Below are 24,515 nucleotides of genomic sequence, written 5' to 3' on the forward strand. Positions count from 1 at the left end.
GAAATCCAGAAGGACAGCAAATTTGCCATCAACTCATAGGGCTCCCTACCAAAGAGGTCGCAACTCAGATCTATCTACACATGTCCTGGGTATTTAATATGCTCTTTAAATATGTGTGGCAAATGAATACATTTTTTTCAAAAGATTTTATTTTATTTCACAGAGAGAGATCACAGGTAGGCAGAGAGGGAGCGGGAAGCAGGCTCCCTGCAGAGCAGAGAGCACTATGTGGGGCTCGATCCCAGGACCCTGAGATCATGACCTGAGCCAAAGGCAGAGGCTTTAACCCACTGAGCCACCTAGGCGTCCAAATGAATACATTTTAATCAAGAGTTGAGAATGTAGTTTAGAATGAGGTAGTGATGGAGGAGGAAATTAAAGAAAGAGAATAGAAGAAAAGAAAAATGAAGGGAGAGAGGGAGGAAGAAAGAAAAAAAAGAGTAGTAGAAAATTACACACACTAAGCAAAGCAATTGTGATTATAGTTATTTCATTCTGTAATCATATTCATAATAAGATTTGAATTTTCTTCCTAATTAAAAAATAAAAGTAGTTCATGAGTCAAAGGAACTATTCTAGAATTGCACTGGCACAAATATGATCATGTTGAATTCTGTGATCCATTTGAATTTTTAAATGCGTATGTTATTTATGCAAATTATTTATTTTTTTTAAAGATTTTATTTATTTATTTGACAGAGAGAGATTACAAGTAGGCAGAGAGGCAGGCAGAGAGAGAGAGGAGGAAGCAGGCTCCCTGCCGAGCAGAGAGCCCGATGCGGGACTCGATCCCATGACCCTGAGATCACGACCCGAGCCGAAGGCAGCGGCTTAACCCACTGAGCCGCCCAGGCGCCCTATTTATGCAAATTATTAAAGAAAAAATAATTGTGGATACTTTGGCATGTTTCACAAGTATAATTACAACTTCCACTGCATTATTCCAGAAATGTCTTTGCATCCACAGGGGTTCCCTGTCAGCTCTTGCCTCCTTCGGCTTCCCAGTGGATGTTCTCTTCAAATTGGTCTCTGCAGTCCTGAAGCTTTACGTGTGGAAGCATGATTAAGAGTCCTTATCAGTGTGGGAGTGTTCAGTGACCGGCCCCACAGGTGGTGGTATTTCCTGTGCAGACTTCCCACTCACTTGTGGCTGGTAGGCTCACTTGACATACTCAGGAAAGGGACAGGTCTAGACTCAGACAGAGGCCATGGGCCCTCTCTTAACTGCTTCTTGTCCCCAACAAGTGAAGCTTTGCAGGCCAGAAGGAACCTGCTGGCCTTGCATTGCTTCAACAGTGGTAATAAACATTGGCCCTCGTGTCTCCACAGAACAGTGGGAGGCACTCGAGAGCCAGAGGGACCCCCACCACTTGGAAACAGATAAGTAGATCATTAAAGACATTGTAGGAATTCCATCAAAACATTTAGGAAGGGTCTTAGAAATAGTCGTGGACATGTTGTGGGAAAGTTGCCTTGTTCATACACCGATGCCCAGTTTGGGTTGTCTCTGATCTTACTCACACTCTCACTTGGTAGGCATCTGCCTGAGAGGTTGGAAGCTTTTTCAGAAGCTCAAAAAGATGCTTCACTTTACTGACTCATCCATGCTTCTGTGCATCCTTTGTAGACAGGGCTTTAGAGAGAAATAGGTGTCTTCACAGCTCCGGAACCAAGGCTCAGCAGAGGCTGGGGAGGGTGGAAGGAGATGTATCCCGTGAGCTTTCTTCCTCACCTCCACTCCCACCGGAAGTCTAATCTCCAGAAAACAAAAAGCAGGTTGTAATAAAGGCATGGAGGGCACAACTTCAGAATGCAGTCGACCTGGATTCTAATCCAGTCTCCAGTTCTGCCGCCAACCGGCACGGAACTGAAAATAATATTGTGTCACCCCCACTGGGTTGTCTAATGTATTGAATGAGGTGGCACTAACGCAGATGCTTAAAAAATGTTCATTGCTGGGGCACCTGGCTGGCTGAGCCCGTAGACCTGCAACTCCTGATCTCTAGGTCATGAGTTCAAGCCCCACAGGCAGCATAGTTTATCTTAAAAACAAAGTTCATTGCTGGGATATTCTTACTAGTTAGTAGGCCATCAGTAATAAATATAAAAGGCTCGTAATTCACAAACTTAAAATGCTTAGAAGCAGTTGAAAAATAATACATAGTTTTGCACATCGAACTGACTTGCTTTCCACCATGACTTTTGATTTAATCAGAAAAGTAAGAACTGTTCTTGATTACATATCTGTTGGATGATGAGGGATTTGTTTGCTTTGAAATAGTGTTAGAAAAGATAAATAGTTCCTCTGTTCACCTAATGCAATCTGATATTTATGCATCTTTAAAAGAAATAGTTCTCTATCCAGATATTCTTAGAGTTTTAAAATGAACCTCAAAAGATACTATTTTCACTTATTATTAATTATGCAATAGACTGGGAGAAAGCCAAGCATGTCAGGGATCATTTTTTTAAAGATTTAATGCTTTGAAGAAATATTTATTTTTAAATTTGGGAAATGGAAGCCCCTTTGTTTCTTTACAACTAAAAAGGAATTACACCATGGTCTGCTCAAGGAAGAACTCCCATAGAAATGGGTGGTTCTAAAGTCATCACTGCCAGTTTGCTAATTTCCCTGTATTGGGACTTAAACCATTATCCCTGGTTTTCTCTGTTAATGGAGGCTTAAGGACATCACTGAATCCACAGGTAAGACAAAAATCAAGTTTTCAACATTTTTTTTTTTAAATGCTCTACTTCACAAGATGACAGATGTTTAATTAAACACCAGCTGTAGTTTGGAGAAGTTGTAAGAGGTTCAGGACTGTTCTTGAGCCTGATGTGGATCTACTCACTAAGCCACCATGAGGCTCAGGTGAAGAGTAGGCAGTAACAGTTCTCCAGGGCACATTCCAGAGAGGGGCGTCTTAGGAGGCATGGGAGTGGCACCCTGAGGTAGGGGAATGTCAGTGGACCTGAGTGCCCTCTCAGGAAAGGCACAGTGAATTGCTCAGAGCAGCTTAGAGTGTTAACACTATTTCTGATGTCATAGACCAGAGCAGCTGTCTGGAGAGGCTGACAGACAGGCCTTGGGCTCGGGAAGGACCCATATCTGAGCTTTCCTTTAGAGCAGCACTAAGTGGGTGGAAGTACTTCATGTTCGGCAAACTCACCACTGTAGGAAGATGAAATGACTAATGCTGCTCTGTGAACTAGGCACACTGGCCTGCTTCATGGCAATTACTGTTAAAATACCTTTTTTTTTTTTAAGCTTAAAACCCCATTAAAAATTTTTAAAATTCAATTTAATTAATATATAGTGTGTTAATAATTTTAGGGATAGGATTTAGTGATTCATCAGTGGCATATAACACCCAGTGCTCCCTACATCAAAGGCCCTCCTTAATGTCCATCACCCAATTACCCCATCTGCCCCACTTCCCTCCTGCCCAGCAGCCCCCAGTGTGTTTCCTAGAGTTAAGAGTCTCTTAATTGGTTTGCCTTCCTGTTTTCATCTTATTTTTCCTTCCTCTATGACCATCAGTTCTGTTTCTTAAATTCCACAGATAAGTGAAATCATTTGGTATTTGTCTTTCTCTGACTGACTTATTTTCTCTTAGCATAATACCCTCTAGTTCCATCCACGTTTTTGCAAAGGGCAAGATTCGTTCTTTTTGATGGCTGAATAATATTCCATACTGTGTGTGTGTGTGTGTGTGTGTGTGTGTACGTACACACTGTATCTTTATCCATTCATCTGTTGATGAACTTCTGGGCTCTTTCCATATTTTAGCTATTATGGACATTGCTACTAGAAACATTGGGGCGCATGTGTTCCTTTGAATGATGATGTTTATATCCTTGGATAAATACCTAGTAGTATAATTATTGGGTCATAGTATAGTTTTGTTTTTAACTTTTTGAGGAAGTTCGTAGTGTTTTCCAGAGTGGCTGTTCCAGTTTGCATTCCCACCAACAGTGTAGGAGGGTTCCCCTTTCTCTGCATCCTTGGTCATCATCTGTTGCTTTCCTGACCTGTTTTAGCCATTCCGACCAGTGCGAGGTGGTATCTCATTATGGGTTTGATTTGTATTTCCCTGGTGCCGAGTGATGTTGACAATTTTTTCATTTGTTTGTTGGCCATTTGTATGTCTTGTTTGTAGAAAAGTCTGTTCATGTCTTCTACCCAATTCTTGCCTGGATTTTTTTGTTTTTTTGAGTGTTGAATTTGATAAATTCTTTATAGATTTTGGATACCAACCCTTGATCAGATAAGTCATTTGCAGGTATCTTCTCCCCTTCTGTAGGCTGTCTTTTCATCATGTTGACTGTTTCCTTTGCCGTGCAGCAGCTTTTCATCCTAATGAAGTCCCAGTAGTTCATTTTGCCCTTGCTTCCCTTGCCTTTGGAGACATAACCGTGATCCTGCCTCCCTCAATACATTTTAAAAGATGAGGAAACTGAGACTTAACAGCAGTTTCCTCTTTCCAAGGCCAGTTGGCTAGTACAGTATTCACAGATCTAAAATCACCTCATTTCATTTTTCCCAGCTGTGGAAATGCAGGGATCAATAATTCCCTAAATGATCAAGAGTTGACTGTAATGCAACTGCCAGAGGATAAGCATTTTCTGACTACTAAATTAATGATATCTGGGTGTGAAAAGGCATGGTGAGCTCACATTCATAGTTCCTTCCCTATATAGGGCTTAGAATTTGAGCATAGAATTTTCTAAAACAAATATGATCAAGGACCCTTGGGTGGTTCAGTCGGTTAAGCATCTGCCTTCAGCTTAGGTCATGACCAGAGGGTCCTGGGATCGAGCCCCGAATCGGGCTCTTTGCTCTGCGGGGCCCTAGTTCTTTCTCTGCCTTCTGCTCCCCTTACTTGTGTTTCCTCTCTCTCTGCCTCTGACAAATAAATAAATAAACTCTTAAAAAAATAAGGTAAAGCAAGTACGATCAGATGTGAGATATTTTAGTATCATTACTATCTGTTTTAGCACTTCAAAAAATAATGATTGCTTCCTTTGCAAAATGTTGGAAGCTCTTGAAAGTTCTTAGACTAATCTTTATCCTGTTATTTCTCTGCCACATGGTCAAACAAATACAAAACAAATTGGTAATATGGATTTTCTGTCTTTCACATACAAATATATATCCCTGAGCAATTGGATGAATTACTAATTCATGTTCCCCAAATTGGTATTTGGTTTTAATGATTTTTGTTAGGTCGTCGGTTTCCCTTAAGTCTACTAGTTCTTCACCCCAGAGAGCTCTCTTTCCTTTTATAGTCCCAGTAATACAGAATAAGTATTGGTCATCTGAATGATTTTTCCTACCTTCATTTCAACTTCTGATGTTACTGAGCAGCAGGATGTTGGTAAGCCAAGGGAAATGATGTATTAATAAGTAAGAAGTATATCCAGGTCTTGAAGAGTAGTCTTGGATATTTAGAAGAGGTGTATATATAAACAGCGGTTCTCGTATGGGCAGAAAGCTGCAAGAATTTTAGTGCTTGTGATTCTGCTTTTTTTAGTGCAGGTAGAAACCGAACACAATAAACCTCACTAATTCGGAACTATCCACCTTGGTGACAAAAAGCTGAATTTAACTTGTACTTTAAAAAAAGCAATTTTGGGGCGCCTGGGTGGCTCAGTGGGTTAAGCCGCTGCCTTCAGCTCAGGTCATGATCTCAGGGTCCTGGGATCGAGTCCCGCATCGGGCTCTCTGCTCGGCAGGGAGCCTGCTTCCCTCTCTCTCTCTCTGCCTGCCTCTCCATCTACTTGTGATTTCTCTCTGTCAAATAAATAAATAAAATCTTTAAAAAAAGCAATTTTAATGACCAATGGTTTCTGTAAAATAATGCAGTTGATGCAGTGTGGTGCAACTAAAAGGAGGTTGGGAACATCAGGAGGAACATTTAAAATACTAATCTTGCTCCGAATTTTATCGCTAATTGATTGTATGTCTCTCACAGGGAGGCTAATGCCAGACCTGCCAGAGTGTTGGGAGAAATTACATAAAATAGATGACAGGGTTTTGATAAAAGTTGAAGGAACCAAGCAAATAGTTTATTCTCAGAAATTATAATATACAAGAAGCCTCCATTTATATAGACCTTATAAAAGGTCTTAAAGCGTTTAAAACTTGGATTTTAAAATAAACGACACTTCAATAATACGCTCAATTTCCTGAATTTCTGCTTCTGCTGCTGGTTTTAGACAGATCTTCTCATGAGTTAGATACTCAGAGTATGAAATAGAAAGACATCTGTAAACTTCCTGTCAAAAAACAACACCTAAATACAGTGTCTGAATTTGCACCAGAGTTTGAGTTGCTGAGTCCGAATTAGTGAACCAACAATAAACCCCACAGAACAGTGTGGTCATGTTTTCTAGATTCTGTATTTCTTGTGCGTGGGAGGCAGAGCTTCATACCCTGTCCTTGTATTGACTTGACTATACCATGTTTCATTCTTTTAAAACAATCAATACTTACTCTTTATTTCTTTTTAAAGATTTTGTTTGTTTATTTGACAGAAATAGATCACAAGTAGGCAGAGAGGCAGGCAGAGAGAGAGGGAAGCAGGCTCCCCACCAAGCAGAGAGCCCGATGCAGGACTCGATCCCAGGACCCTGGGATCATGATCTGAGCCAGAGGCAGAGGCTTTAACCCACTGAGCCACCCAGGCGCCCCCAATACTTGCTCTTTAAAATGACAAGTATATTCCTTCTCTTCTGTTATATTCACATAATATATATTTATTCTATTCACATCTTGGTTTCAATGTTCTGTTGAAATGAGTGGGATTAGACCCAGGGAGGCAGTGGTTCTCTGGACATTTGACTTAATTCGTATCTAATCATACCTGATGCAGGTCCATAGGAGGCATTGCAGGCAACTCATTGCAAAGATGCACCCCCCCACCCCCACCCTGACCACCCTCCCCACCTGCACCTCCGCAAAAGGCCACATTACCCAGGGGATTTGGGATAAGGAGCACAGCAAGGCAGTGATGACCACATCTGTGTCAGACACAGAGAGACCTACCATGCCCTAGCCTTGAAGCTAGAAAGACTAAGTTCACCAAAAGATAGTACTGACCTTCCCTGCCCAGTCCACAATAGGCATTAAGGTAAGAGGAATATATGAGCTAATCAAAACAAACTGATGGCTTGGTATAGAGACTGTGGAATGCCTTTTCCCAACAATTGCATTTTGTTAAAGAGTGTTCCTCTGTTTCACACAAACCTTTTCCCCCTGGCGCTCTCTTTCCCTTCTTATTCGTGCTCCTTTTCTGCCTGAGCAGTATCCCTTGCTGACCCTCGGAGACCTGGAGGATAGAACAACAGGTTCTGCCCAGCCTTCTGTGGGGAGCAAAGCCCAGCAGAAAGCTGCTCTTGGCAATGCAGTCGCACTGTGGGCTGTGGACTAACAGAAGTAGTTTTAAAGAAAAGGATTTATTTCAGATGCTGAATTATGAAGGAGTATTGATTGTATGAGTGGAAATATCTGGACGATTATATCTTTTTTCTTCTGGACTAATGCTGTAATGCGGAGAAAGGCTCCAACTACTTACATTGAATACAGTACCTTGGTTAGTAAATGTGCATGTAAATTCTTAAATGTTAACCTTTTACCTCTTAGAAGTCATCTCTCTCGAAGTCAATGAGAAAGTTGTAGATCACCACCGAAGCTATGGAAGTCGAACTGAACTGGGCTCTTAGACACACTCACACAAAATAATATTTTAATTGGCTAAGCTAATATTTGATCCAAGTTCATAAAAGTTTGAAATCAGATAATTAAATGCAAATACAGTCTTCATCCCAAAGACGATAAGAATGCCTTTAAGCTAATATTTTTAACAAGAAGTGTTCGACAGCGTTCTCTTGTAAATTTTATCATACCTGAGGCAGTTTTCCTCCTTCGATTAGCTGGAAAGCTGAATTTATCCCGAGGCAAACCAGACATCTAGTACAGGCTAAATTCAACAACTCGAGCTTAAATTTGGCTTAATATATCCCCACTTGGATCTGCCTGTTTAATTCTCTTTCATATGATAACGTTGGTTTATTCATAGTCTTGACTTACACCTGAACAAACCAAACCTCATATCTTATTCTAAAAGAAGAAGAAAACTTTGCAAAACCCACAAAAGTTCCTGAATGGAAATCAAATGCAAAGTTATGAATCAAAAACTGTTTTGGGACGTGACTACAAGAATGGAGTGAAGAGCTTTTCTCTCAGGAATGGCTGCTGTTTCTGAATGTGGACAGTTCGTATTCTGAGGGGGACAGATGGTCTTAAAGAAGACAAGGACTCGGACTTCCAAGGCTGGCCGGCCGGGGCAGCTGCAGTTTGGAGTGTCATGTACACGTGAAAAGTTACCTGTCATCAGGCATCGTATGTATTTGCCCTTAGTTATTAGGTCTGTTCTGACGCACAGCTTTATTTGAAATTGAGGGGGAAAACCAGAAAATGGCCTCATCCCGGGCCCCTTTAAATTTTCTTTCCCTGCCTCAAAATAGTCTGTCAGTTCCCAGCCAGAGACCTCATTTTTGCCTTTCATTCTCCAAGCATTTTAATGTGGTTTTTTGCTATCATCTGGTATGGGAGAGGTTGATGAAACAGGATTTATTTTAATTCCTGTTTTTAAAATAATTCTTTAGGAGAACCTTCCTTCCTCATTTCTACCCCCAACACTTTGGGAAAACAAACTGCAAATTTACACGTAGAAGGAAAATGTGAGTGTTCTGTGTCCATTGATGTGGTCCCTTAGCGCACGGTACAGCTTCAAAATAGATGTTTCCTCGTTGTACACAGATTACCAGTTCATAACATCAGAGAAACCCAATGTTTTCCCTTCTCCTAATTCACTGAACTCGGTTTCTTCCATTTTAAATCTGATTTGAATCCAATTATACTTTTTTTAGAGATAAATTATGGGAAATATGTTCTGCTGTGATGTTTGAAATTGGTTATGAATTGAACAAGGTGAACTTTAAAACTGCTTAAGAGTTTAAAACTTGGATTTTAAAATAAACTGGGACTATTGGCATATAAAAGGTGCTCAGTATATTCTTAGGGAGTTGATTTGCATATGCTTTATGGGAGTTTAATTCAAATTAGCAAGTTTGATAGTATGTGTATTGGGTGTCTTTTGTGTGTGTGGTGCTGTGTTTGGGCTTTGTGGAAGTTAAAACAGGATCACTGCCTTTTGAGAGAACACAGTCTAGTAGGGGAGGCAGGATACAGACCAATGACTGGAAGATCAAGAAAAGTTTGGGGGCGGGGGCAGGCGGAGAGGGGCGTGGTGTGGCTGCACCTGGGTGGGTCAGTGGGTTTTAAGTCACTGCTTTCAGCTCGGGGCATGATCTCGGGGTCTTGGTCAAGACCCGCATCGGGCTCTGCTCAGCAGGGAGCCTGCTTCCCCTTCTCTCTCTGCCTGCCTCTCTGCCTACTTGTGCTCTCTTTCTCTGTCAAATAAATAAATAAAATCTTTTTAAAAAGAAAGAAAGAAAGAAAGAAAACTTGACAGGGAAGATAGGACTGGAAATAATTTGGAAGATCTTTCAGGCACAAGCAAGGGGAAGATTGATGTATGAATTCTTATGAAAGTACATTCTTTGACTCGACCAGTATGACATAGTTTCCTGCTTTGTCCAGGCACTGCGCTAGCCTGGGGAGGGAAGGGTAACCATTATCAAGGTAGGTCTATCCCTGTTCTCAGTTGACAGTCAGATAACCACGTAGTACCCAATCATCTATGTGATGGGCAAATGGAACGTGCTAGAGGATCTATAGAGATGGCTCGGGGAGGCTCCCGGGTGGCAGTGACGTTTATACGTATTAAGAGATACCAATCCAATAACTGGTCTAGGGAAAACAAGAGAAGGAATAGACTCAGGAAAAACAAAACAAAACAGAGTGATCTCAGTTTTAATGTGAGTTTGAGATATCCGCAGGCCATTGGGAAAGAGTTGTCCATTAAGCAGCCGTAGCTACAGAACCTCAAGCCTTCAATATGGGTCAATGAGTGAGCTGGTAAATGTGTAAAACGTGGCCAAGTAAAATGTTCTACACATAAAAAAGTCCACATGATTCAAGAAAAACTGGCAGGCTTGGCACTACATTCAGAGCACCCAGCCAAAATTCCCTTTTGAATCTTCCCCAAGAAAATGCAATACATAATGGACTTCGTGCTTCTTGCTTACTGTTATGAAATAATTCTGCATGAAACAAAAATAAAGTCTGCCCTGAATTTGATACGGAAGAATAGTATGTCAGAGGCCAAAAAAAAAAAAAAAGAAAAGGTTTTGTTTTGGGGCAAAGCAGTGTTTAATCAAGAAATTTATTTGTTCTTTCTTCACATAGTTATAGTGGTCCCAACACCCCGATCTATGGGGGAAATGTTCCAAGACCCCTAGTCATGGATGCTTAAAACTGTGAATCATACTGAACCCACATATATGTATTTGTATACATATATTATAATTTATATATCTTTATATATTATATATATATTACATTTTTTCTATAAATGCATACCCGTGATAATGTTTCATTTCTAAATTAGGCACAGTAAGAGATAATCAACAATAACTAATAGTAAAATGGAGCAATTCTAGCAATGTACTTTCATAAAAGTTACATGAATGTGGTTTTCCTCTCTCTCAAAACACCTTACCCTTCTCGTGATGACGTGAGGAGATAAAATGCCTACAGGATGAGGTGAAGAGAGGGGAATGGTGTGGACGCTGTGGTGTAGCGTGAGGCTCTGCTGACGTTCTGATGACACTTCAGGGGGAAGGTCATCGGCTTCCAGACCACCGTTGACTGCCTGTGGCTGAAACCATGGAAGGCCACGCCGTGGATAATAAGGGGGTCAGGTGTAGTGAGGATCTTCTCTAGGCCGAGGACTGCCCTCCTAGATGCTAAGATACAGCTGCAGATTAGACCAAGTCTTCCTTCACAGCTTTCACTCTGATGAGGGTAGCAGGCAGTTTCAAAAATTAGACAAATACACATATAATGTACACTCAGTCCAACAAGCAACAGTAAGAATGTGTAGTTGAGGGATGTAGGAACACCAAATGGGGCAGTGGTCACTCTGAGGCATCAGGCGTTCGTTCATGGAAGGACCACGGAAGCAGCCTGAAGGGATGTTGTTCCGTTTGATGTTCCTTGTAAGTGTTCAGTTCAGGAACATTGAATGCATTTACCTTCTTGTCCAGCCAATCTCCAGAACTCGTTGCATCTTGCAAAACTCAGACTCTATACTTACTCAACATAAGCCCCCATTTCTTTCAGGCCCAGGTAATCACCATCCTACTTTCGTCCATGAATATCCTACTCTGGGTGCCTCATAACAGTGATTTTTTTTCGATGACTGGTTTATTGCATTTAGCACAGTGTCCTTGTAGCCTATGTCAGGATTTCCCTCCTTTTTAAGGCTGTTTAATATCCCAGTGGATAGGGCCGCCTGGGTGGCTCAGTGGGTTAAGCCTCTGCTTTCTGCTGAGGTCATGATCTCAGGGTCCTGGATCGAGCCCCGCATCAGGCTCTCTGCTCAGTGGGGAATCCTGCTTCCCCCTCTCTCTCTGTCTGCCTCTGCCTACTTGTGATCTCTCACTGTCTTTCTGTCAAATAAATAAATATAAATTTTACCCAAAAAAAAATCCATTGGATGTATAGACCACATTTCGTTTATCTGTTCAGTGATCAGCGGCACTTTAGGTTGCTTCTACCTTTTGGCTTATTGTGAGCAGTGCTGCTAGGAACAGATACGGGCATACAGATATCTCTGTGATACATGACATGTATTTTAAAGAAAAATAAGGCGGACTGAGGGCACAGAAAGTGATTTGATAACAAGGCCGAGCCTGTAGAAAGAGTAGTCAGCAAAGGCTTCTTTGAGTAGATGTTACTTGAGCTAAGGCTGAAGTGACGTGAGGGAGTGAATCTGTACAAAAGGGGAAGAACCATGCTGAATGAGGGCAGCAAGTGCAAAGGTCCAAAGGCAGAAGGAAGTTTCCATGTTGAAGAATAGCAAGGAGACCAGTGTGTCTGGAGAGGAGTGGGAAGGTAGACTACGATAAAGGATTTCCATTTTCTTCCGAAAAGACACTGTATGTGAACTCCTGGAATACTGTTTCATTGGAAGTATTTAAGCGATACCATTTGTATTCAATTCTGTATTTTGTGTACTCAACAGAGAAGTTGCCCATCCTCGGCCACACAGGAGCTTTGAAACTTCTGCAACCTGTGTGTGTGCACGCCAGGGCTCCGTTTTTCCTTGTCAAGGAGGGAGCTACTTCAACGTAAATGAATTCAGTGCCACTTTTCCTGGGGCACAGTGTGTCAGATCATAGCTGTGTACTAAACAAAGTTGGAAATGATTTGTAATTCAGGCCAAAAGCCATCTTAGAGAATTGAAGCACTTTCCAGACAGTTAAGCAAAAAAAGCCAGTGATAGTCCAATGGAATGATTGCAGAATTTTGCTTGTACCTGTATGTTGACAACCCAGGATCTTCCCCCACCCCCCTTTTTTTGGTTTGTTTTTAAGATTTTGTTTATGTATTGGTCAGCGAGAGAGGGAACACAAGCAGGGGGAGTGGGTGAGGGAGAAGCAAGCTTCCTTCTGAGCAGAGAGCCTGACACAGGGCTTGATCCCAGGACCCTGGGATCATGACCCCAGTCGAAGGCAGAAGCTTAACAACTGACAACCTAGTATCTTCCTTTCCATACTTCAGTTCACAAGCATCCAGTCATGGACCATTAGGGCTGTGGGTGATGATAGAGACCAAGTCCAACCTTGAAGTTCCCAGGTGAGGAAAACTTGAGGCCCCAAATAGTGAGGTGCTCATGATCTCAAAGTTAGAATTGAGACTGAAAATAAAGATATTTAATTAGTGAGGAATTAAATGTCCATTGCCTCTTGGCGATGACATTATGAACCAGAAATTGACAAAAGGGCAGGCACTGCTCTAGGTGACATTCTTGATGAGATGATATTTCTGAGCTGCACATCTCTGGAGACTGTGCTAGCCACTGGCTTCGAGGTAGTGTTTTTGCAGACTGCTGCGTGTAGTTGGGGGAACTGGGCTTCGAAATTAACACAATAGCATGAAAAGTCTTCGACTGAAACTTCAGAATTGGTCCCATTTTCTGGAATATTCTTTGCGATCATGGATGGGATAAACTTTCAAGTATTCACTGCGCTTTAATTTGGGAAAACTGCGACATCTTTTTAAAAGTTTATTCATATTTAATCCATATTTTACTTTTCCATGACCCTAAAAGACTAAGAGAGTGAGTTCCCATATTTTACAGATAGAACCACAGGCACAGAGGGAAGGAAAGATCTGCTTGACGGGACTGGTCAATGAAATTAAATCAGACCAAATTCCCTTTGAATGATATTATTAGAACCACAAAGTCAAGTGCTTTTCAAACTTCTTAAGTCAGTGGAACCCTTTTTCCTAAAGTCCAAATATGAAGCAGAGAGAAACTGTTTTTTCCTTAGTTCTGCCACCTTATAGTCCCAGTGGAAAGGGATAGTTGGGGATTGCTCAGAAAAGACTTTATGACACTAACTTGTACTCAGTCTCAGTTGTGACTGCTGTTTATAATAAGGATCTGTGGCATTTAAAATGTTCAAGTTCTTCAGAATCATCAACGATGAATTAAAAGTATGCGACATACCAGTATAAATATCAGTAGTATACTATTTCATTCAAATGCTCTGAAAACTCCTGTATTTTGAGACCCCTTAGAAAAGGAACTGTTTTAAGGAGGACACCCCATTCTCCAACCCCAGCAGGTGGCAGAAACTTGCAGGCTGTGGCACTAGGGGAAACAAGCGCCAGGACCTGAAAAGTCAGGAGCCCTTCAAGGTCCAGTCCCCAGCTCAGCTCGAGGATGTCTTGGAGGCATTATTCAAGAACTCCAGAGTTGGGAGAGCCTGTTAAAATCCAGGGTCCGTGCCTTAGTAGCTGAGGAGGTAGAGTTACATGATCCCTGGAAATCTGTTTCTTTATCTGGAGAATGAAGATAATATCCCAATAAGATATTATATTATATATAGATATTATTCTATCCCAGTAAGAATCCCAATAAGATTCTTAACAGTATTAAATGTGAAAACGTGTAAAAAAAAATCCTTTGCACATTGACTAGTGCTTGGAAATGTTAGCTTCTCCCTCCCTCAGTCTGGCTTACTTTGAGATTTTAGAAAAGCTATTTAATCTGAGTCTGAATTTCAAAATACCTATAATACCTTCTCAAGAAAGCATCCCTTAAAAGCTAGCCTTTTCCAGAATCCCACCACTAGGCCCCGTTTCTGTCTAAACATTCTCACTGAGCCTGGGGGTTTCATCCAACAACAGTCCATTGGTGAATCCCAATTCTGACCACCATCCATGCCTCTCTGCTGAGGTCTGGGCCTTCATTTCCTGCCATTTCCTCTATATCTACTGAGTGTTCCACAAGCTCTTTAAATTCAACATGGCTATAGCTAGACTTACTAACTCCTGCCCTCTCACAAATATCCTCTTCCGCCTCTTGCTGAAAGGATAGTCACCACCTTCCTCCCTTGACAGACACCCTGAAGTCATCCAGGATCTTCACTCTCTCCTGCTTTCGAGCACAGAGCCAAGAAGCCCTGTTGAGCCAACGATCTTGATGCCTTTCAAGTTCATCTCAGCCCCGTGGTCCACGGAACTTCTCATCTCTGTCCACGGAACTTCTCATCTCTGTTCCTGCGACAGCCTCCTGACTGTCCTCGCATGAGACTGCTCCCTTCTTCCCCTCCTTCAAATACCAGTCCCTTCTCCTCACTTCTGGTACTGGAGCTCCCCTTCTGGAGCTCCCCTTCTGGTGCTCTTTCTAACTTAGAGAGCTGACTATTTCCTTCTTAAAACCTCTCAGTGCACCTGTATTGCTTTCAGACTGAAATCCAGACTCTATCTGACCGGTGGTGTCCTTCCCTCTTCAACTCGATGGCCCATCCTCCTCTTGCCCTCTGCCCTCCTTCTGCGTGAAAGTGAAGCTGCTGATCCTGCGTGTGCCCAAGACATCCCTGCTTATCTCAATAACATTAAATAAACTACTTCACACAGAGACTGTGTGTTTTATTCCTGTATCTTTAATACCTGGCACAGGGCTATCAGACTGAATGAATGAGTGGATAGATGGATGGATGGATGGATGGATGAGTTCATATACACATATACATAAAGGTGTAAATAATAAATAATGCATATTATAATGCCTGGTAAGTTACAAAGCCGCCAGTAGTTGTAAAGGCTTGTTATTTCTATGTACATAAATAATGCATATGCTGTTTGTCCATGTTTTTACATACAGCTCCTGCCAAAGAGTTTCATTTTCTTGTTAGTAATTTGCATATGAAGACACCGAATTATGTATTCTAGTTGCTAAAAATAGCTCGTGGGTTAATAAGCATATATACACACAAACACATTTTTGTAGGGGACTTAACAGCGATGAATGTAAAATCTTGAGTTTGAAGTTTTGCTGAAAACAGGATAGAATTTAATCTTCAACATCACCAAAATATCTTGTCCTCCTTGTCCAACCTCTAAACAGCCGAGGGAGTAAGTGAACTTTTTTCATATGAAAAGAAGTAGCAAGTCGCTCTCAAAGTTCTTACAAAATTATGTATATAAATTATTTAACTATAACCCTTAAAAAAATTTTTTTTAATTAATTCCTTACAGAAAATTCTTCCCTTTCTCCTTTTCTGGCATATTAAAGCACAGGACAGATTGTGTACCTATTTACAGATCGCCAGCCTTCCAAAAGCCACAAGGAAAAGAAAGTGTTCTCTAGGTGCGAAATAGTACCTCTTTTTCCCACTTTTATCTCCTTCAAAGGGCAAGATGCAATCGTTTTCCCACATGCGGAAAATTAACAAAGGTAATTATCTTCTTAGCAAAAGACAGCACACTCCATTGGAGCCCCTAGCCCCCCAGCTCCTAGCCCCCTTGCTCAGCCAAGGACCCATCACTGAAAAAAAGTGCTGAACAGGAAGATTTACAGACTGTGCCATGTGGCAGGTACCAGAGAGGCAGAAATCAGTATCTTCAGAGAGAGTCTGAGTGTTGTGTATGGCTGAGAAGCCAGTGCTGTAATATATTCAAGAAGACCTAAGGGTTTACTTTCCAATAAGGATGGAAAAAAATCTGAGCATGCCACTGTGAGCTTATCGTAATACTGCTTCATATAAAAAGTTGGTAATTAGTCCCTGAGTGAATAAAGTAGAATAGATGATAAGAGATTGATACTTAGAGGAGAAGCACAAAATGCTTTTGCCAGTCATCAAAATTTAAAGGCTATAGAGAAAGGGTAGGGGATGCCTCTGTCTGTTTACATGCAATTTCCAACTCCGAATTTGCAGTGCTAGAGTTCATTAACTTGTATTTTTAAACTGTATTAAAATGAAGCTTATATAAATTTCCAAGGGGAACATGGAGGGCCAAATGCAAGAGACTTTGAGATCCAGCGTGAGACACCACAGAAGAACTGGTGGGAATTCTGGTCTCCTGTCAGTCCCTCCTCTTCCAGCTGAGGGTTTTTCTAGAATCGGAATACGATACTGTGGTGTTTAGATGGGAACTGAACACATCTCGAAAACATGAGATTTCTGAGGACTCCAGAATAGGTAATAATTTTTCCAGATTTTGTTTTCTCATGTAATTTAATATCAGTTCATTCAGAGGTTTTGGTGTTACAGGGCCCTGTTACTTAATTGAGACTACCATGTATGCCAGCTCCTGTTCATTACTTAATATGGAATACATTTCATCTGCATTTCGTGTGTGAATTTTCACAAAAGGTCATGAATTCCGTGGGGACGCCTGGGTGACTCAGTCGGTTAAGCATCCAGCAGTTGATTTTTGTTCAGGTCATGATGTTAGGGTTGTGAGATCACGCCCCGCGTTGGGATCCGTGCTCAGATCAGAATCTGTACGGGATTCTCTCCCTCCCTCTTCTTCTGCGTCTCCCCCAACTCTCTCTCTCAATAAATAAATAATAAAATCTTCCAAAAAAAAAAAAAAATTCCGTGAGTATTGTGAGAGCACACTTAAGTTTCTGGACTCTTCCTAAGAGGTAAGTACCAATGAACTACATAAAAGAGAAAAATAGGAGTCTTCCAAGAGGTGGTGTTATGAGTATTTTGGTACTTAATCTTCCCTGTTGCTTTTAGGTCTTTGTGAACCATCTCGACCATAGCAGAGAAACTGTGGTCTGCCTCTCAGGCTAGACATGCAAGAAATGTAGGCGCTCAGGGATCTTAACTCCAAATCCAAATGAGGATGTGGGTGCATTTCCCTTAACGTAAAACTGTCCAAGGGAAATCCTCGTTGGCAAAACATGTAAATTAAGACTTGATTATTCAGACCACAGGATTCACACATGATTCTTGAGCCAGAAAGTATTGTCACATTTTAAATACTTAATTTCAGGAAGAAATCTGTTGTATCAATCAATTTTTGAAAGCCAGTTTCAAATTAGAAAAAGAAAAGAAGTTGGCTTATAAGATAGTTAACAGTTGGGGGCGCCTGGGTGGCTCAGTGGGTTAAGCCTCTGCCTTCAGCTCAGGTTATGGTCTCAGAGTCCTGGGATCGAGCCCCACATCGGGCTCTCTGTTCAGCGGGGAGCCTGCTTTCCTCCTCTCTCTCTGCCTGACTATTTGTGATCTCTATCAAATAAGTAAATAAAACCTTAAAAAAAAAAAAGAGTTAACAGTTGAGTGTAATAGGTAATGTCACAGTGGTATCAGTCTTGGACAAATACATCAGTAACATAAAGCAAACATGAATTGGAGAATTGTCTGGGGATGCTTTGACTAATACTGAGTCCTCACACCAAGATGCTTACAGTCTACTAGGGAAACAGACGGTTACTAAAGCAGTGCAAATGCCGCTAGAGGAATTGATAGCCCAAAGTAGAGTCAACCCACAGAGCAGTGATCCAGGAACTACGTGGTCAATAAATGATAGTAATCCCATAAAAATCTTGTTCTTTCTTTTTTCCACTTTATATAGCTCAAATATCAGGATCATTGACATCAAATTACAGATTGTCTCTGTAGACACAAACAAAACATACAATCAGTAAGTACCTTTGGGGTCATTAGCAGCGTAAGTTTTGTTAGATTTTGTGAGAAATTCTTAGAATTGGCTTAATGGGAAAATCTAGTCACGTGAATTCAACTGTGATAGATTTTATATATATACTTATTTATTTTTAGGATTTTATTTTTTTTTCCAATTTAGGATTTTATTTATTTAACACAGAGATCACAAGCAAGCAGAGAGGCAGGCAGAGAAAGTTGGGGGGGGGGAGCAGGCTCCCCGCTGAGCAGAGAGCCAGATGCGGGGCTTGATCCCAGGACCCCAAGATCATGACCTGAGCTGAAGGCAGAGGCTTAAGCTATTGAGCCACCCAGGCATCCCAACTCTGATGGACTTCAGAGAAAAATTATAGATAAGGCCAAAGTACAGGAAAGCTGTGTTTTTTTCCTTCAGAAGAAAAATGGCATATATTTTTAAACTTTCAGAAGAAAGGTACCAGTTTGGGTCAGTTTTTATAGAAATTATCCAGCACATGCTAATCAGGAGACTTTAAATGATCATTCTGTGATATTAGTAAACACATAAACCAGAACTAATGCTCCTTCATTTTATGTTTTTTAATAGATTTTTTTTTCTTACCAGAGTGGCATAATTTATCACAGAAGGTAGAACCTAGGTCCCAAAAAATACATTTATCAAAAAAAGTTTCAACAACTTTTCTAAAAACTATTGTTCATTTATCTTACATTTTTAAACTGTGCAAATTCCTCCATCCTCCCTATTAATCTCTGTGACTCTTGTTACCTTTCCCTGCTTGTGAGAATATCTTTCATTGTAGCATAAAATAATGCACCATTTCAGTTGTTTTGCTGTAATTGTGTTTAGCTCACTGTAACACCTAAAGTGGCTTGTTTTCTTTTTCAACTTCCTCCTCGTATGTAAAAGAGAAAGGTGAATTCTGTCTTCTTTAGGTTGGATGAAGGGTAGAAAGAAAAAACACCGAGAAATTTGCCAGTATTCAGAGGAACTGTTTTGAAATGATGTCAGCTCTTTGCAGTGATCCTTTATGAAGGACCCATACACATCCCAGAGTGCGAGCCCTTGAAAGGAGAATGTGCACCACAGGGTCAAGACGGACACGAATGGAAATCCTTCTGTCCCATAACGGGCTGGAGGGTATCAATGGCATTTCCATTTGTTGACATTTTGTAATTTTGAACCAAATGTAACTCAATGTATTGGTATTTTCAAATGACTTAAGATAGTTTTTAAATATTTTAGATTAGCGCCTGGGCGGCTCAGTCGTTTAAGCATCTGCCTTTGGCTCAGGTCACCCCAGGGTGCTGGGTTTGCGCCCCACATCTGGTTCCCTTCTCAGCAGGGAGTCTGCTCCCTCCCTCTCTCTCTCCCTCCCCCCATGCTGCTGTTCTCTCGCTCACTCTCTCTCTCTCTCAGATAAATAAATAATAATATTTAAAATAAAATATTTTAGATCAGATGGAAAATGCTTTATTAACTGTATTTCAAGTGAGCAACAACTTGCCTGCCAGTTTCAATATCACTAGAAGACACGGATCCTGATAGTGTTAGCATTTGTCTGTTGGCACATCTCACTAATAATCAGATTTTTTTATTCTCCCATTTCACTTTGAAATAGATGGTGGTATCCAGTGCTCGCCCTGCGTACCTGTTTCAGTACTAATTCCTCACTGTTTCTAATTTGGGGCACAGACTTGGGGGATGAGGAGGGGGAAGCATGTTGAATGCAAAGTTATGGCTCAAAATATAAACACGAAAATCATCCCAGACACATTTAAACAGCAGATGTAAGGTAACCTTTTTTTGTTGTTTGGTTTGTTTTGTGTTGTTTTCGCTTGTTCTTACTTTTTTTATTTGAGTAGAATTGACACACAGTGTTTCATTGGTCTCAGAGATGCAATATTGTGATTCAGCTTCTCTGTGTGCTGTGCTGTGCCCACCCCACGTGCAGCTGTCATCTGTTCACCACGTAACGCTAGTACAGGGTCACTGACCACATTTCCTACATTGTGCCCTTTATTTCCTTGACTCAGTCATGCCATAAGGGGCAGCCTGAATCTCCCACACCCCTTCCCCCATTCTGCCCATCTCCCACCCCCCCCCGAGGCAAGTGAGTAATTTTATTTTAAGAGGATTTAGAGATACCAGAATGGACGTGCACATAAGTACAGGCTAAGTTTGACAGCCAAGTTCAGTGCCAGAAGTATTGGGTATGAGTTACTATGGTAACTAGTAACTGAGTTTAGTACATTTAACCTTTTAATCATAGGATTCTGTGGTTTTCTTCAGAATCATTCTTATTTATTTTTATCCAATTAGAAAATAAAACAGGGCTGGAGGGGTGCTGCATCTGTTTACTTTCTTAGCATGGATGTATGTAAATACACATATCTATATATTTTTTTCGAGAGACTTCTATATACACATTATATTAAAGTTGGAGTTAACGTAAATAAACTCCAGAAGAGGGATTCCAACAAAACCGTTTTCCCTTGTTCCCTGTCTGTGCATGTATGCATCTGTATGTCATGCTGTCTTTTTTTGATTCTGTGTTTCTCCCTTATTCAGTATTTATAAAGACCGCTAGGGCAGATGCCTTAAAACAACTGGATGATCATCAGGAGTTAGGCTGCGTGAAATGCCTGTGTCCATCTTCTCTGTATGAGTGACCGAGGATCAGGGGGAAAGAAAAGGAAAGTATCAGACTTTCAAACCACATTCAGGTTAAAGGGCACCGGCCATCCCGGCGCGTATTCTGCCTAAAGGACAGGGCTTTCATTTGATAAAGATCATTAGTCACTGAGATATATATTTTAGAGAGCTCCAAGTAGCGAATAGTTCTGTTGGCAGTCACTGGAGTGTACCAGATGGTTCATTAGCATAGGCTAGACAAGTCAAAGGCTTTCAGAATCATTTAGAAAATGTCAAACAGAAACAAGAACCCTGTCACTTTTTATTAGAATTAACTACATCATACCCTGGACACAGATTTCACCTTGGGTCAGAAAAATTAATACAGAATTATATGAATTGTGTAATATACTGGGTTAAGATAGGTCTTTCTCTAGGGACTCATTTGCCGGCAATATATTATGATCCCTCTACTTTAGGAATCCTCAAACCTTTCCTTTTGTAAGATATGAAAAGAGTTGACCTTGCTCAAAATCCATTGGTGTCTAATTGATTTGAGGTATATGCAGAATTTCAACAAGACATTCTTCTAAAGCTCTTTTGTGAGCCTTTTCCTGGGAAGCTTGGCGAGTGGAGCTCACTGAATATTCAGCAGCTTATAAAGTATGCTTTATGTCAGGAGGAAAATACATCCATTAATTGAACACACGGCTATAGTAAACAGGAATTAAAATGCCATTAAAATAGCGTGCCTTTTTTTTTTCTTTTTTAAATCCAGATGTCAAAAACCTTGAGAACTTCCAGCTGGTAGAAGGTGTCCAGGAACAAGTAAATGCCGCCCTGCTGGACTATACGATGTGCAACTACCCACAGCAAACAGAGAAATTCGGGCAGCTACTTCTTCGACTACCCGAAATCCGGGCCATCAGCATGCAGGCTGAGGAATATCTCTACTACAAGCACCTGAACGGGGATGTGCCCTACAATAACCTCCTTATTGAAATGTTGCATGCGAAAAGAGCTTAGGTTCCAGCCCCTGCTTTCAAAACAAAAAGAGATTGGTGTGGGGGGAAAGACAGGAAGAAAGAAAAAAAAAATACTCTGAACTGCTCCAAGCAACACTAATTAAAAACTTGGTTTAAAGATATTGAGTTTAAAAAGGCATAATAATCAAATACTTACTAGCAAATAAATGATGTATCAGGGTATTTGTATTGCAAACTGTGAATCAAAGGCTTCACATCCCCAAAGGATTCCATATAAAAGACATGGTAACGGAGTGGATTGAACTCCTGGATGGATACCAACACCATATTGGAATAAAAACGGACGGAACAATTCTTGTGTAGTTAAACTGATCTCTGCTGTGAAGAAATTTAGAAACTGATCTGTGTTATTAATTAGACTTCTACAGCAGGGGATTTGAGCTTATGGAATGCCTCCACGGTAAAGCTGAACTAAAACGACTCAAAAAAAAAAAAAAAAAAAAAAATCCATCGGCTGCGCCTGTAATAGCCCTTCCCTCTTCCTTTCAAGGACCCAGCACCTTCTGTCCTGTGATCACGGAATCTGTCCTTATGGACTTGTGCTCAGCCACACCCACTAGTAGCTCCACCAAATCATGAAAAGCCTAATTTTGAATGTCTGTGTCTTAGACCTGCAAACAGTTGATAAGAACAGTCTGTAATATGTTAGCTTGCCATTTTAAATATGTTCTGGGTTCTGTCATGTGTTCATGTTAAAAAAAAAAAGGGCAGTATCCCTCTTCTGACCTTATATAAGCATTAATTAATATTAAGGGAAAGGACTACAAACTTAAATGCTCCATAGCTACAGCAAGCTAGACCTTATTTCTGCTTCTGTTACTGAAATGTGGCTTTGGCGTTGTCAGATTTCATGAAAATTTCTTGCCAAAAGGCTTGTTAGGGTACATCCATCTTTTGAACCATCAAAGTTTGTAGTTTGTTTGAAAATAAAACCTGAAACATATTTTAATCTGGGATGTCAAATAGTCACAGTGCTAAGTAGTTTAAAATAAAACCGAAGCATGTTAAGCTATGCAAAAAGAAAGGAAAAGGTGAGCTTATCAATTGTCTCAAGTCTCCTGCTTGTTGCAGTTGAACACCCCCTTAACATAGAATGGCAACAGTGATGCCTACAGATGGACTGGAAAGATACTAAAGCAATCCCAATCTTCCCCAAAAGGTGAAGGAAGAGAATGATACTGACCTTTCTGAGTCATAGACCAAAGTCTGCTCTAGAACAAATATTGAAGGACAAAGACTTGCAAAACAAACTCTACCAACAACGACAGCAGTATTATTGACATGTAATGCCACAGGTATGGAAGTCTTGCCTTATTTCACAATTCTGAGAGGTAGCTGTGCAGATGTGGATCAACATTTGTTTAAAATAAAGTATTAATACTCTCAAGTCAAAGATAGTGTTTACATTCTTTTAGGTCCTGTGGGGGAAGGGAGGGAAAACTGATATTACAAAATAGCTAAAGCAGTAATTTCCTTAATGTTATTTTTCTGATTGGTAATTATTTTTAACAGTACTTAATTATTGTATGTCGTGAGACACTAAAATCAACAACGGAAATCTCATTTAGACTTTGTTTTTTTTTTTGTTTTTGGGTTTTTTTTTTTTTTCGAGATTATCAGCGGCACAATCACTTGTAAAAACTGTAAAAACTGAAAAGTATCTCCTAGTCCCTTAATTTTTTTCATAAATGTTTCAGGCTTTTGAATAGTTTATTTATATTGTATATCATAGTTTCAACTGTAGACAATGATGATGCTAATTTATTGTTCCTTGGTTTCACCTTTGTATAAGATATAGCCAAGACTGAAGAAACCAAATATATGTGTTTACTGTAGCATGTCTTCAAGTTAGCAGAACATAGTTCAGGGACAGAGAAGGGTCTTAATGAATTAAAATCATCCTCTTGATTCAATGTCTGTAAATCTACATAATTACCACTGTAGTTTATTTAATATCTATTGTAAATTATGTGACTTGTAGTTTCCTCTGTTTTCAAGTAAATTTAACAAGGGTGGAGTCTTCCCTGGTTTCCTCTACAAGCATTGTAAGTTGTATACCAAAGATATGAGTTACTACTTCTGTGTGTACAAAAGGATTATTTTATTATTTTTTTAATCGCCTCTAATATTCATCCACATGAAGGGTACACGTTCGCTAAGCGGAGTGTTCACAGCTCCTCAGTGCAAAGTCTCAGTCACCTGTAATCGCAGCTCAAAGGACAAGGAAAAAGAGCTGATCAGAGTCCCACGTCCAAAGCTTTAAGTGGACTGGCAGTATCCTTACTCTCCCCCGTTAAAAAACAACTTGTCTAGAAGACCTGTGGAGAGGAACGGGTGTTGTCAACACTGAAATGGTTGTGTCCTGTGTGTGGAACATGGTGGCGGCAATTACAAGATTGGTGGGATAGTTATTTGGAGGGTCTTTAACGTTGCAAAAAAATAATTAAAAAAAAAAAAAACCTAAGTACATTGATTCTGAAAGTCCATGTTCTCTTATTTTAAATAACACAGTAGTACTCTCTGCTGAAAATAAAACCTAGGAAATGTCAATTACTGGTAAGTTGTTAAACTGGCAAATTCCATCCTAAGTGCAGTTAGAAAGAAAGACGGGCAACACGGAGAGTTAGGTCCACATTCCTGGTGACATCAAGAATAGAAATTGAAAACAAAAAACAAAAAACAAAACACCAGAAATT

The 24,515-nt window shown here is 40.5% G+C and overlaps 1 protein-coding gene across 1 annotated transcript in view; it reads left to right on the forward strand.

Moving 5' to 3' along the window:
• NR5A2 (nuclear receptor subfamily 5 group A member 2) overlaps positions 1-23,264 on the forward strand; it is a 138,199-nt gene extending 114,935 nt beyond the window's left edge. The window contains exon 8 of the mRNA XM_044267552.1: positions 21,552-23,264. Within this exon, the coding sequence (XP_044123487.1) occupies positions 21,552-21,799 (248 nt within the window). The 3' untranslated portion in view covers positions 21,800-23,264. The remainder of the gene's footprint in view (positions 1-21,551) is intronic.
• Positions 23,265-24,515: the final 1,251 nt, after the last annotated feature.

This window comes from Neovison vison, chromosome 10, assembly GCF_020171115.1.
Source record: "Neovison vison isolate M4711 chromosome 10, ASM_NN_V1, whole genome shotgun sequence".
NCBI lineage: Eukaryota > Metazoa > Chordata > Mammalia > Carnivora > Mustelidae > Neogale > Neogale vison.